This window comes from Vigna unguiculata, chromosome 3 (assembly GCF_004118075.2).
Source record: "Vigna unguiculata cultivar IT97K-499-35 chromosome 3, ASM411807v1, whole genome shotgun sequence".
NCBI classification, from domain to species: domain Eukaryota; kingdom Viridiplantae; phylum Streptophyta; class Magnoliopsida; order Fabales; family Fabaceae; genus Vigna; species Vigna unguiculata.
In genome coordinates, this window is record NC_040281.1 from 57,329,945 (window position 1) to 57,344,459 (window position 14,515).

General features: G+C 34.9%; 1 protein-coding gene across 5 annotated transcripts; it reads right to left on the reverse strand.

Annotated features, from left to right (window-relative positions):
* Positions 1-1,893: 1,893 nt before the first annotated feature.
* Positions 1,894-14,278, reverse strand: LOC114179578 (formin-like protein 18). Of its 5 annotated transcripts, none has more exons than XR_003603486.1 (19): positions 13,916-14,277; positions 12,973-13,676; positions 11,813-12,034; positions 10,156-11,723; positions 9,934-10,057; positions 9,318-9,389; positions 8,433-8,531; positions 8,290-8,331; positions 8,031-8,111; positions 7,892-7,942; positions 7,723-7,804; positions 4,965-5,059; positions 4,736-4,807; positions 4,540-4,656; positions 3,489-3,557; positions 3,345-3,411; positions 2,628-2,962; positions 2,433-2,529; positions 1,894-2,259 (listed from the first exon to the last, which is right to left on the reverse strand). XR_003603486.1 is itself a non-coding variant. In XM_028065967.1 (17 exons), the coding sequence occupies exons 1-17, from the start codon at positions 13,980-13,982 to the stop codon at positions 2,802-2,804; spliced, it is 3,693 nt and encodes a 1,230-aa protein (XP_027921768.1). In that variant the 5' UTR covers positions 13,983-14,277; the 3' UTR covers positions 2,307-2,801. The 5 variants fall into 5 exon arrangements, 2 of the variants coding, with proteins under 2 accessions (XP_027921768.1, XP_027921769.1); XR_003603484.1 differs by having other exon boundaries at positions 1,895-2,259; positions 2,433-2,526; XR_003603485.1 differs by lacking the exon at positions 1,894-2,259 and having other exon boundaries at positions 2,307-2,526.
* Positions 14,279-14,515: the final 237 nt, after the last annotated feature.

Sequence of the window (14,515 nt, forward strand, 5' to 3'; positions counted from 1 at the left end):
TCTCCTTTTAACTAATGTGTTCAATTACTTTAAGACTTATAAGTAAAAGTTATTACACCACACCCAAATCATCCAATCCTACAAATCCAAACAATTATTTTACCATAATAATATTAAAGTCACGTATAGCTCTTTCTCATCTTATAGGCTAACTCTTTCATACATAATTATGATATTTCACACTAGTACATTATAAAACACACTTATGTATCCATTTTTCTCTTGTAAGTCGATCTCTTTGTAATCAAATTCATACCCACTCCATCAAGAAAGAAAAAATAGTATAAACACAAATTCATCTATTCATAATGGTAGTTTCTCATTACACTTTATAATTTCATAATTTAGATCAAATCACGTTTTTCAGTTTTCCAAATTTCAGCAAGCATATAAAGACAACATTCATACTATTTTTTTTTTAATTCAAAAACAATACCTTAAAATTTCAATTAAATTTACTTTCCTTGTCTTAAAGAAGAGTCTACCAACATTTTCCTTGAGCACCCCCACACTACTTAAGCTTGTCTCGTGTACAACAAAACTCTACAAAAATTAGATTGCAATTCCTTGACAACAAAGGGATGAGAATTCATTTAGAACACAGAAAAATCGATGCAAACCCATAAATTTACATGCATTGAAAATCAGAATTGACTTCTAACTAAATGAGCAAATTGCAATTATCTACATGTATAGACTGCTAAGAGCATATTGTACGAGTGTTACAAAAATCTGAAAAATATTTTTTTTCACTTGTTCAATCTTCGAAAGACATAGAAGGGTTGGATTTTATGAGGAGCAGAGAACAGAAAAAAAAAATTATGAAGGAGAATAGGTAGAAAGATGTTATGTTTTTTAAAGAAATCCATTTTTATAAATTTTAACTTTTAATAATTTTTTTTTAAAAATAATCATTTATATATTTATTGAGTTTTTCCTGTAAATGTTAAATAAATTTTACTTAATTAATTATTTATCTTTCTAATTTATTGATATTATAAATATCATAAATTTATTTGGATAAAATATTTTTTATCCTTATTTAATTTAGGATAATATTTTACCACAATATAATAAATACAAAATAAGTTTAAAAGTTAAAAATAAAATATCATTATGCAAGTACAAAATTACTTTTTAATTTAACTATTTATAGTCCTGGATTGGTTTAATGTTTTTTAATTTTTTTCCTCGTAGAAATATAATTTCCTTTTGTGATTTTGAGAGTTGGAATTATGTTTAAATGTCAATATTAATAAATTAAACCAGATTATATCATAAATAATCATAATTTAAAAGTTCATTTTTTTCCCAAAATTATTTTTGAGTATAAGTATTTAATTTCCAAGACACACAAATAAAAAGGTTTTTCAGTTTTTATCTTTCTATCTCTCCTATATTGAATAAATAAAGAAGACAAATACAAAATGTACTTTAAGAAAGCTTTTATTTTTTATAATTTGGAATTATAATATTTAATAATGATTCAATTTTGAATTTCTATTTTTAAGTATATGAACTTAGACAAAATTATTTGCACATTATGTACAAATTTTTGTTAGTGCTTTTGAACTGTCTCCTTTTATTGAAAAGAAAAAATACTACCACATATGAACATTTTCATGTCATGAATTTATTTATTTTTTAGATTTTTTTTTTTTAATTTTGTCAACCTTTTTTACCTATAATCTTGTGACTTAAGACCAAATCTTGATGAGAAACCGAATAAAGCGGTTTAAATATAATATTCCAATGGTATCATTGAAAATATATTTCAAATTATACAATTCAAAATATTTTTAGTTAACCTATGAACAATTTGAACTTTTTTCTTGCTAAAACTACGTGTTTTTACATAAAAAAAAGAAGTCACAGTTCATATATGGTAGTATTTTTTTCTAGTGAGAGACCTGTTGTTGGCTTTTAAAACTTTCGAAATACTACACAAAATATCTACGACCCCAAAGGTTGGTTTAAATTTCTACCAGCCTTATTTCTCTATCAAACTCAACTTCAAACTACACGCATTTCAACAAATATTTAATCTGCGCATTTACATGATACTATGATTTAAAAAAATGTAAGTAACAAAAAAGGACTATCTCAACTGAATATTTCAGGCTGTTTCAGACTCTTGTATTAAATATATGCGACCTTGATCGTGCAAGCCATAACGATCTCCAACTAAAGCATAGTGTTATGGGGGCACTACGCATTCCATAATACGGAGTAAGAGTTTTCCCTTGTTTTTGGGGCCTCCTAAGATGATAATTAGTTTGGAAGAAGAAAACATCAAATGTAAGCTATACAGGAAGAAATCAAGCATTGCATTACAGATGTGAAATCAATGACAATGTAGCTAACAGATAACCAAGCCGGGGGGAGAAAGAAAAAATTAATAACGACTGCCCAGGTTTGCTGGAAATACTTACAAGATAGAATCATACAGTTTCCGTTGAAGAGGGAAGAGGAAGATATATACATGTTGGCTGGTTAATAACAAAACTCGTGCAAACTACACCATTTCTGCTATGATTCACAATTGTTTAAAATAGAATAATTACTGTGAGGAGGAGAATGACATTCAGAAAAAAGATGTAAGGAGAATAATGGGTTCAAAATTTTACCTAACATCGTAGTGCAATGCAATCCTCTTCGTTTTGGTTATCAATGTCAGCTACTACTACTTGTGTCCACTCACTATACACGCTCCTCAAAAACACCATACACCACACCTGGTTTTGTCCAGTCAAATTCCTTGTCAAGTTAGAGTATATACTGATTCCCAAAGCTAGTAGAGTCTATTTGACATTGCCAGTCCGGATAGGTGTAGGTAAAATTCTTTCTGATTCACATTTCTTTTTCTCATTTTCAGTTTTCTTCATTTCAAGTTCTAGCTGCTTGCAGTTTTCTTCATGGGCTTTGTTGAACATCCTGGTAAAGTTGAGCAAAGTTGACGCGACTGCAGAAAATTCAAAATAATTACAAGAATAAGCAGTATAGAAATACAAGTAGAGGCATAAATATAATTATACAAGTTGAGAGTGCATTCATTCTTCCCATAAAAGGGATCACAGTCAAGCCTTGCATACCATTCCAGAATAGACTTAGAATTTGCATAAAACGAAATTATCCGTTTTAAGTTGGGAAGCTAAAAACAAAGGCAGTTATTATAAAATTTTAACACTCACATACATGCAGCCAAGTGAAGAATCCATGCACGTACTTTTAGGAAGATATAATTTTGGTGAAGTACAAAGATAACAATATAATAATTATATGCCAATCCGAGGGTGCTCACTTAAATTAGCTATCAAGAAAAGTACCGTATTTCACTCACACACCTTGCTCAAATGGGCAACGAGATGGATCTTCACCAAAATAGAGAATCAATGCATCCACGTTCCTACCCTGTAAACATACACTCTTAAAGTAAAGCATAACCTTTTTAAGGTTTTAAAAGATATAATATATTGTAGAAAGCCTACCACGGTAGAATATAGTGAAGCAATTGAGCGGACTTCAGCTTCAGCAGAACCGAGGAACTCTTTCAGTTTCTGTGGTTAAAACTAAGTCAAAGCCTGGCAATGCATATAATTTATTACAGCATTTAGCAAACAAAAGAGGACTTCACAATTTTAATCTTGCACACGTTCTCCTAAAGTCATAACTTAAAACTCTCACATTAGATCACTCACAGACAGCATGATAGCTCTAATTGGTATCTTAATAATAAGGTTGAAGTCTTTTTTTCTTCCTGTGATCCCAATTATATGATAGGGTCCATTTTGGTTGGATCAGGTAGGATCACGACCTTACTCGTAAAAATAGAAAAATAAGCAAGTTAAACCCGTTTTCCCAAAAATAAAAGCCCAACAACCTATGACATCTGAAGCCTCAGTCTCTTTTTTGTGTGGTTTCTTGTCCAGGGTGCTTGTTCTGATGTTCCTTCTTTTTGTTTGACCCTGTTGGGCGCTTGCTCTGCTTTTTGTTTGAACGTGCTTCTTCTTCATCTTGTAGCATTTCATGAAGAAGGAGGTTCTACTGTTTCTTTACTGGGTTATTGGTTTTGGTGCTGTTTTGGTCTTGATAAATGTCTGTTTTGGTGCTGAAAACGTCTCTACAGCTAAAGACGTAGTTCGTGTTTGACTGATTAGGTTCAATGTCAAAAACTCGGTGTTTTGTATTTGAAGTTGTTTATTAGTTAGTAATTTAGAAGTTATTATTTTATGACTAGTTAGTTGGATATAACCTTTCAGATTGTCAATTTAAGATTGTTTGTAGAGATTGAAAGTCAATTTTCAAATTTATGTTATTGTGTGTGTATATAATAATCTGTATTGATAATCTTAGTGACATGAAGGCAAACTCCATTGACTTTAATTAATGTAGATAGTTCACCACCACCAATAAGTGAAATAATTTTCTTTTTGGTGTGGAAATATGAAACTAGAAGCAGTGAAAATGAATAACCGCAATTTGAAAAAAGGAAACACAAGAGTCCGGGAATCAACTATAGTAGAAGTAAAGGCATGATACCTTGCGAAAAGTTTCTGATATAGGCCCATCACATTCAGCAGTTGAGAGTTCCTGTACTACTTTTTCTAATCCTTTGTTTATAGCTTGCATCTCCTCAGCCAAAAACTTCAATTGGATCTATGCAAAATTATTTAAGCCACTGTTAGTAGAATACCTATCAATATACTGAACAGAAAAGTCTCGAGAAGTTTCGAACCTTTGCTGCTGGCTCTAGGTCAGAAAGATCGTTGGAGAAGTCTAAGACATCCGGTAGTTTGTCAACAAGCACCTATGGAAAATTATGATCACCTTAATATCAGCAGATGAAAAAAAGAACAATCTTTCCCCAAGTTAACATTACAAGTGATTTTATAGCACCGGAAGAAATTCAAACATTTTGCAAAACATAAAAAGGAATACAAAAGGGAATAAATAGCAACATGTACCTTACAAAGATAATGCATAAGAGTCATCTTTTTGTCCCGTGCCCGTGTCTCGGTTAGTTTAAGAAGGCTGTCCAATCTGAATCCAATAGCAGAACCTAAAAGAAGATTGGAAAATATAAACATAGGAGATTGACAAAATGAAATAAATAATGATGAGTAAAAATCTAAAGAAAAAGTAAAAAAATTATGCAAAATGTGAATTATTTAGTTTTCAGCACATATGTCTGAAAAAAGATAATGATTGCTATCGAACTCATACATCATGTTATAAACATTACAGATTTTCAAATGACTACATAATAACCAACTTTAGTGTCCTCTATTTATTTTATATTTTATTTAGAGTAACGAATATTCTATCCCCCTAACCATAATTTCAGGGTGGTGCTTATGACAGAAACCACTCCTTCAGATGGAATATTGTAGTTAAAATAGGGAGTATGTTATGTAAAGGAAAAAATGTTATGTTAGGAGTTATATAACACTCTTGTTTTTGTTGTTGTGATATACACAGATGTTATGTTCCTCTTCAAACTTTCTTTGTTGAGAGTGAGTGTTGTTAGCAGATATTGAATTGTGTTTAACAATTTGGTATTGGATAAGCCTGCAACGATGGTGACTACAAAGAACTAGAGACATGCATGGACATAATGGAGAGGACGATGGTGGATTCACAAGAATTAGCAACACCATTATATTCAAACCCTCGATTTCAAGCAGAAAACATGGATTCAAATCTTGTAAGATGTTGGAAATCGGTTTGATGATGGAGCATTTATTGACCCATTTGCTGAACTGGCAAGACTGAAACAAGAAGGGTCTTTAATTGAATATCAGGAGAATTTTGATAACCTTTAGGCTCAGGGTGATGATTTCTGAGGAGAAAGCTTCAAATATTTTCTTTTTCTTTCAGGCTTGAGTGCAGAGTTAGAGATGGACCAATGCTACTTGCTATACAAACACAACAATTTCAGACTGTATTCCATGTGCCTACTCAATTACCTCCAAAAAGAAGGTATGATCATAAGATTATTCTAACAAGTAATATACCTGTTTGGTTAAAGCCATACAAATACTCAAATACTCAAAAAACTGAGATTGAGAGGCAAGATAAAGCTTTATTGTTCACGGGCAGTTCAAGTTGCTATGCATCACCTCTAGTTTTGGTTTAAGAAGAAAAATGGGTCTGGGAGATGTTGCACGGATTTAATTGCTGTCAAAAATAAATTTCCAACACCCTTAATTAAAGACCTCTTGGATAAATTACATGGTTCCATGTATTTTCCTAAACTAAACCGGATTTAAGGAGTGGTTATAATCAAGTGAGGATGCTCGAGGAGGATATTTACAAAACAACTTTTAGAACTTCAATGTGGAGACCTTGTGTACTTAAAACTTCAACCTTACAGGCAGGATACGTTGGCTAATACCTCTTTTCACAAACTAGTTGTAAGGTATTATGGCCCTTATAAAGTGTTAGATTGAATTGGAATGGTTTCCTATAGTTTAAAATTACCAGCAGGAACAAAGATTCATAATGTATTCCATGTGTCCTTATTGAAGAAATACCATGGTGACAAGCCAGCTCCGCTCAACTACCTTTAATGAATGAAGAAGGTGAAGTTGTGCCACAACCTCTGGCAGCGTTAGACAGAAGAATTAAATAGAAAGCTACATCAAATTCAATGGAAGGAGACTAATTTAGAGGATGCTGTATAGAGAGAGCTACATCAAATGTAGCTTCAATTTCCAGACTTTGATTGGAATTGTTAGAAATTGGCCTTGAGGTCAAGTCCAGAGTAGACGGGAGGGACAATTGTTAAGAGTTAAAATAGGGAGTTTATGTAAATGAAAAAACTGTCATGTTGAGGGTTATATAACACCATTGTTTTTGTTGCTGTGACATACATAGAAGTTTGATTGTCTAGTGATATTTCTTTTTAGGGGTATCTTTTATTACTAAAGGAGGGTATTTAGGGAATGATTGATTGTGTTAGAGGGGAACGGGGTTGGTTATATCTCCCCTTTGTAAAAATGTTGGGATCATTCTTGGGCGTTAGTTTGGATATTTGGAGCAGAGAGATTCCTTTCTTGCTTGGGAGAGCTCTGCTCTCAAGAAGCTTGCCTTCTTGCCTGTCAATTCTGTTATTTTCCTTCTCCGACTCCAGGTACCTCTGATACACATTGTATCAGCGTATATTCAAGAAGAACCAAGATAGAAAAAGTTTCAACATCAATATTTCGATTACATATGTGGCATAACAAATGCATTCATCTAATTAATATAGTTTTCACTTAACCAGTCTTAATTGCCATTGACAGGTGAGACTGCTTTAGTAACAACATCCAAGCACACACATTGTTCTCCAAATTAAAATGAATAATATGGTTGATTAATGAAGAAAATATTTTGATCTGAAGTGTCAAGGAACAAAGGAGCAGAATACTGATGGACTTTATTTTATTTTGAAATTGAATAATAAACAGAGGAACAATAGCTTGCCCTCTAAGAAAAAAGAAAGAGTTCAAAGTTTACAATCACAACTTGGCGAGGGGTAACAATAAAGTAAATTACAAGAGGTAAGGAAAACAAATAAGGGACACTAACACATACGAAATCACACGAAATGCGGTTTGAATACCATGCACAGAGGCCATAAATTATAGATATTTTCTAAATATTATGGTACTTTTCTTTGTTATAAACTTGAATGGTCCGTGTTGCATTTATCTGCTGTGAATATTTATTTAAACATACCCCTGGCTGTTCCTTGGTTCAAAGCATTTCCTAAAGAAAGTATTGTATGCATAATTCTCTTTAGTTTGACCGAATTCCTGATCTGAAAAAAGAAACAAACTCGAAAAAATGAGAGAGAGAGAGAAACTATGTTGCAAAAAGAGGTTTAAGTAAAAAGGAATAATCATGCCTCTTCTGAAGCAGCATTCACAACAAGCAGGCTCTTTCTTAGGTCAGAAACCTACATAAAAGTATCATGGTCAAACTGTTAATAAGTTTAAGTCCATTTTTTTTCTGGTAAAGATCCATGAAAAGAGTAATATATTAACCTGAGAGCGAAATTGAATCTTGAATGAAAAAACTCTGAGCTTGGATTCCACTCGTGGTACTTTCATCAATTCCATTAAGAACTGTAATGAAGAATTTATGAAAATATAATTCAGATTCATGCCAAGAGAGAATAGAAATGCAGTTTCCGTGATTACGGTTAAAACTGTACAATCAATGCTATAATTTAAATATTCATAAATCTTGCACTGACAGAAGAGATCCAAAATTACAGGCACCAAGTCCTGAAACCCTATATACCTGTTCACATCTTCCTAACTTCTCCCTATCCCCGTTATAACCCTGTTCAGAATAAATGAAGTTGTGAAATTTTGGAAAAGAAAGAGGATACTCGTTATAAGATGAACATAGCATAGTTTTTAACCATAATTTAATCTCCCAACCTTGAGCAATTCCATTTCCTCTTTTGTTGGACAGAACTTTATGAGGTTCTCAACCTGATCAGAGTCCAGTGCTGACTCTTCCAGTGCTAGCACTGAGGTCTGTGAATATTTCAAATGGACCACTATTAATGAATATAACACACAAAAATGGTTTAAGGAAATAGTTAACAGTTCTACAGATATTTCATATAAAACCAAGACTTCTCATTCACTTTATATCTTCCAGAATCACGACACAATAATTATTTCATACATCCTTCCCACAATAAAATAATCATTCCAATCAATTTGCAAATATCAAGCCTCATTTAGTGTAGGCTCAAGAAATAAAGATTCTATGATAGATTTTGATTTATTTACTCTTTCAAAATTCACTATTTTTAATTTCTAACAAATGCATCAAAAATTTTGCTTCGTAACTTGCAAAATCATTATAAATATCTTTGAATGAAAATCATATACTGAAAACACACAAAAACAATGCAGCATGCCCTCAGTATGCTACAGTCATACAAGTTTGAAAAAAGTATTTATGTTAAAACATTCAGATCTTCGTTTATTTCAAAGAGAAACCAATTTCCAATAAATAGATAAGACAGTTTAGGTGAAGAAAAAATAAATTAAAAACAATAATGGAAAACAGGAAAAGGATGAGAAGAACAAGTATACTGTGCTCTTTATAGTTATGCTATAAAATTTATGCCAACATTCATAGTTTCCAATGAAAACAAATCACTAACATATTCTAGGATGACTATTAATCAAAATTCAATTTTCAATCAAATCGTAGTTCCCTTATTAACTAGGACTCAATCTTAATTAAAAAAAAAACATTTGGTTTTCTTTCCTACATTATTAGACCATAAACGTAAATGTCAATCTTACCATTAAATCATGCAAAGGCACTTTCACTTGGGAAAGCATGATTTCACAGTTATATGCTCGCCTATGCTCAATCTGCAAGGAGTGATAAAATCAATCTAAATCAAAATAAAAAGGATTATAATTTTGTGGTGACCACAAACTATATATTAATGAGAAAAAAAAAAGATAAATAGAACCTACTTTAGGGACTATGTCACACTGACAAACAGAAAACACTGATTATTTTCAACATTGCACCATGCAAGTGAACTCTTATAGTTGTAAATACGTGAAAGGGAGAGACTACCACAGATAATATTGGTGGTTTTAAGATGGGTTGATGATATAATATAATAGTGTTCAAAAGTAATTATGTGAACATTAATTTTGATTCTTCAGTTTGTCAACTCTAAAGGTTTCCTTCAAGGAAAAGCTGATAGATGAAACCACTTACAACTTTATGGCTGCATATAACCAACATAAAATGACAACTACTGGTTATTATAAGTACTAGGAACTATAGCTCTTTCCTAGTAATTATTTTCTTGCATTTTCCCATCACACTCGGGTATAAACAACTAGATTATGTAAAAATCCACAAGCAATCTTAGTGGTACTACAAACTGAAAATAATTACCAGTTGCACTTTTTCAGATTTAGGCCCAGCTGAGCTTTGGACATTTGACTTTTTGGCAATACCTGAAGTTGGGACTGCTGCTGAGAAGAGATTCTCAAGCTCTGACATATCAATTTCTGGGGCCCTACATTTAGATAATAAAAGGGAAGGCAGGTAAGATACGATAACAATTGAAAGATAATCTGTCCTAAGAAATGAAGCACCATAGCCAATCAACATTACTTGGAAGCTTCACCAGACTTCGGTGACTCTGCCCACAAACTTCCTTGCACTGCTCTAGATAGTTTCAACCAATGCAAAGGCTTCAACCTTTTAGTGTTATTCTTTGAGGTAATTGTTCGCGATAAAATTCCCTTTAAGTTAGTTGCTGAACTAGATCGAGCGTTCACAGAAAGAGATCCTGAAAATGAACTGCCTGATTTTAGACCTCCTTTACCAAAGGGCATTGGAGGAGGTGGAGCAGCAGGTGCTCCAGGTGGAGGTGGAGGAGCAGGTGCACCAGGAGGAGGGGGAGGAGCAGGCGCACCAGGAGGAGGGGGAGGAGCAGGCGCACCAGGAGGAGGGGGAGGAGCAGGTGCACCAGGAGGAGGGGGAGGAGGAGGGGGAGGCGCAGGTGCCTCAGGAGGAGAGGGAGGAGCTAGAGATTTTTGCAATGATGAATTAGTGTGATTTGAGTAAAGTACTTCACTTGAAAGTGGAGGTGGAGGTGGAGGTGGTACTATAGTAAAACCTGCAACTTCCCCAGAGAGACAAGGAGGTTTAAACCTAGTAGGTTGCTCCTCTTTTAGAGAAAGGGGAGGAGAGGGTCCATCTCTAACCTGTGGCGCCACATTCATATGTGATAAAGGAGAAGGATGGGGTGCAGCTTTAACATGCAGTTCTTTCTTTGGAGGAAGAGGAGGTGGTGGAGGAGGTGGTGGAGGTGGTCTAGCTCGAACTAGTCTATGATCATTTACTGGAGGAGTGGGAGGAGGAGGCGGAGTTGGAGGTCGTGGAGGGGAAGACTCTATTCTTGTTTTAATAGGAGGAATCTCATCCACATTTTTGGAAGAAAGTGAAGGAGATGATTGGGTTGAAGTAAGTGTTGGAGCTGAAGGACAGGAAATGATGTCAGCCAGTAACTTGCTATGAAAAGTAGATGACAATTGGGTGTCAGGTGTAGGGACAGAAATAGATGAATGACTTCTGTCTTGTGATTGGTGTCTTGATTGCAAAGGCACAACATAATAAGAAGGGGGAGATTTTGTTTGGCAAGGAGAATCATGAGCTTCTTTATCACTAGTGGATTGAGGCCTCAAAGGAGGTGTTCGAGGGGAAAACGAAGTATCGGTAGAAAATATGGCAGGATGAGGTGCTTGCAGTTTTATGTCAAGATTTGTAGGTCTTGTTGGACATTTATTGGATTCCGAGGTCCTTTTAGAAGTTCTGACTGAATCTTGACAAATATTGTTAGGTATACTATGTTGCTGCGGAATACCCTCGAACTTGTTGGTCTTCTCCTCTTTTCTACTCATACGGGATGTCTTGGTTGAGAATGAAGACCGTACCTCTTCATTCAAATTCCCTTGAGGCGTTCTAGGACCTTTTTCATCTAAGCTATCATTCATAGTCGAATCACTTATAAGTTGGAGAGCATTTAGGGCAACATCTGCCTTGGGGTTCATCCAGTCTACATGGCTAAAGATCTCTTGAACCTTGGCAAATGCTTCCATTGGCAGTCCATCCTTCTCCTCAAAGCATGAGGTCCTATCGGCAACAACAATTGCAGCATCCATCTCTGAGAAAAGGATCTTAATACAAACATAAACCACAAAAATAAATTCACCGTTAGGAATGTACAATCAGAAGCATCATGATTACTGTTGGAAACAAGTTGTACCTCAACTCTAAAATCGTTTGGAAAGTGATCTTTAGCATCCCATAAAATGTCAATTTCATCCCGGTTAAGCATCAAAATATTAGATCTAACAAAGGCTGTGTTAAACATGATTCGAAACATCATCCTTTCACTCTCCATGTCACCATTAAAGTTAATAGTCTCAATGACAACGTCACCTTGAATATGGCAGTTGATATCAATTTTAATAAGTTCACACTCTCCCTGCAACACAAAAACAAGAAATTGCACAATAATTGCATAAGTTATTATAGCAGATTCCAGATGCAACTTGCTGGGTAGAATAAATAAGCTGACACACCATGTCTATTACAACAGCAAAATTTCGGCAAACAAAAATATTTATTAGAATTTAAAGAGAACAAGCCTGTCCTGAACTCAATTTTCTAAAGCCTATATCCATAAGGTGTATTGAAATATGACTAGGATCTCTTAAATGCTAAACATAGATTTTACAAACATGTTTCTCCTTTCTTCTTTTAAGTACGTCCCCCTTTTTTTCTTTTGCATTTTTGGGATAATCGCTGCCAAGTGCAGCCTCTTGATCAAAACTAAGACTTATCTTAAATGTAGCCCCCATATTTGTCAAGGAGGAATCAATAACCAATGTTGTTCATCAGTATCACTATAAGCTTATGTTTCAAGGTTCAATTCACGTTGCCAAAACATAATTATTAAAGATCGTTTTGATAACTAGAAAAACAAGTTTGAGCTGCAATTTAGTGGTTTATAACTATTTAAAGTTAAATCATATGAAAAGTGTACAACACAATTTACAAAAGTATTCTGCAAATCAAAATGGCCTTAAATACAACGAGAATTGAAGAAGGAAAAGAGAAAAAGAGATTTTTCCCTATTACATCTGAAAGCCTTTTTGCCACAATTTATGAGATTGCAAATGATCTCAAGAACAGGTACAGATTTATTTCGGCACTTTTTTGCAAAATAGCAGTAACACCAAAGTCTTTTCATCTGCTGAAAACAATAAATTTCAGGATAATAGTTTTCATGATATATGTAATCAGTGCATGCCTTCTATAAGGTACAGGCTCCAAAATAAAATCAACGAATTGTAATATCAAAAACAGGAGGCTCAAGAACCCAGAGCAATTCACTTGAAAGCATGAGGTAAATTCACATACCTGCTTAAAGGCCCGAACATTTTTGCTTCTCTTGGGCGTTGAGTACAACATTTTGGGAAATTTATCAGCATTAAAGGGATCCTGTCCATAAATTCTAAACACAGGATGACAACCACCTTCACTGTCAAAGTTTGGGAAGAGTCTGAGAATGATGCAGTCCAACATAAGTGCCCTGTCCAGAGGAGGCCAATCTAAGGCCACATTCCTCCTGGAAATATACAGCAGATACCTCAGTTGGGAAGGGATAGGATTCAACGGTGACAACAAATGCAAAAGCTCGTGAGGAGCCTGCCTGTAAACCATATCGAGAGTCCTCTGCTCCCCAGTATAAGCCTTTCTATAAATCAACAATGCAGCCAACATGAAAGCCAAAACAGGCCAACCACCAGGTTCACAATGCATCAGCAACATATTGTCTTGCCCAAGCGAGAGCCAGCTTTCACCAGACCTCAGAAAGTGGTGGATGAGCTCCATTTTTAGCACGGGAACACCTTGGTAGTGCAGAGGATAGTCCATGATAGTAATGTCATGCTCAGACATGATACTTCCCATCTGAGTCTTGGTACCTTCCTCGCGAAAATTGAAAATAAGAATCGAAGCATCAGGCAAGTTCTCCTTAAGTCGACCAACTATCCCGTCCATGTAATCTTTGTAATTGTAATTCCCTTCTTTCCATGTATCCGTGGTGAAGCAGCAATCAAAAACTACATTCACAGTGAATCTTCATTGTCAATTCCAACAACAATCACTAACTCAACTCCTAATGATAATAACAAGTTAAAGTCATTTCAAATTGAACAAATTATTCCCTTTGAAATCCAATCCACCCGTCATTGCCACATTTCCAAGCAATCAAACAGACACCAAATGTTCCACGAATCATATATTTTGAATTGCTAAATCATTTTCCACAAATTGAGAACGAGAAAAGCAGAGAAAGTACCGTGAACTCTCTCGCAGATCTCGAGGAGGCCATCTGGAGGCTTGCGGAAGAACAATTTGCGGAGCATAGCCAACGTCCGCGAAGCTTCAGATTCAGGCTTCACTAACCCTATCCCACGCGATGGATTCGAGAACCACAAATTCTCATTCGGCAGAGCCTAACGTAACGTCACGATTTGCCTTGAGCTTTACGCCACAAAATCGCTCAGCAGCGCTTTCGCAGAAGAATGCAAGAATGAACGAAACGAGAGTTTGGATGGATTTATCGTCGCTTCTGTTTCTCTCTTTTTGTTTCTCAGTGAAAAGAAAAAGAAAGTTTTGCGGGGGAGATGGGTCCGTTCGTTTTATTTCTCGTATTGTATCGTAGCTGAATAACGTCACTGCAGTTGAGGTTACCAACCGACTCACACTCAGCGGTTGCTGACGTGGACGCCCTTACATGATACACGTGTACCACGTGATATCCATTACGGGTAATTTAATTACTGTTATTTTCCATTTTCGGAAATTTCCCGTATGGCACGTGTCTCTATCATAGTATGATAAGTGTTCGTTAGTTGTTAGCACTCGGATGTTGCATGTCGGATTTTGTTCTACGTGT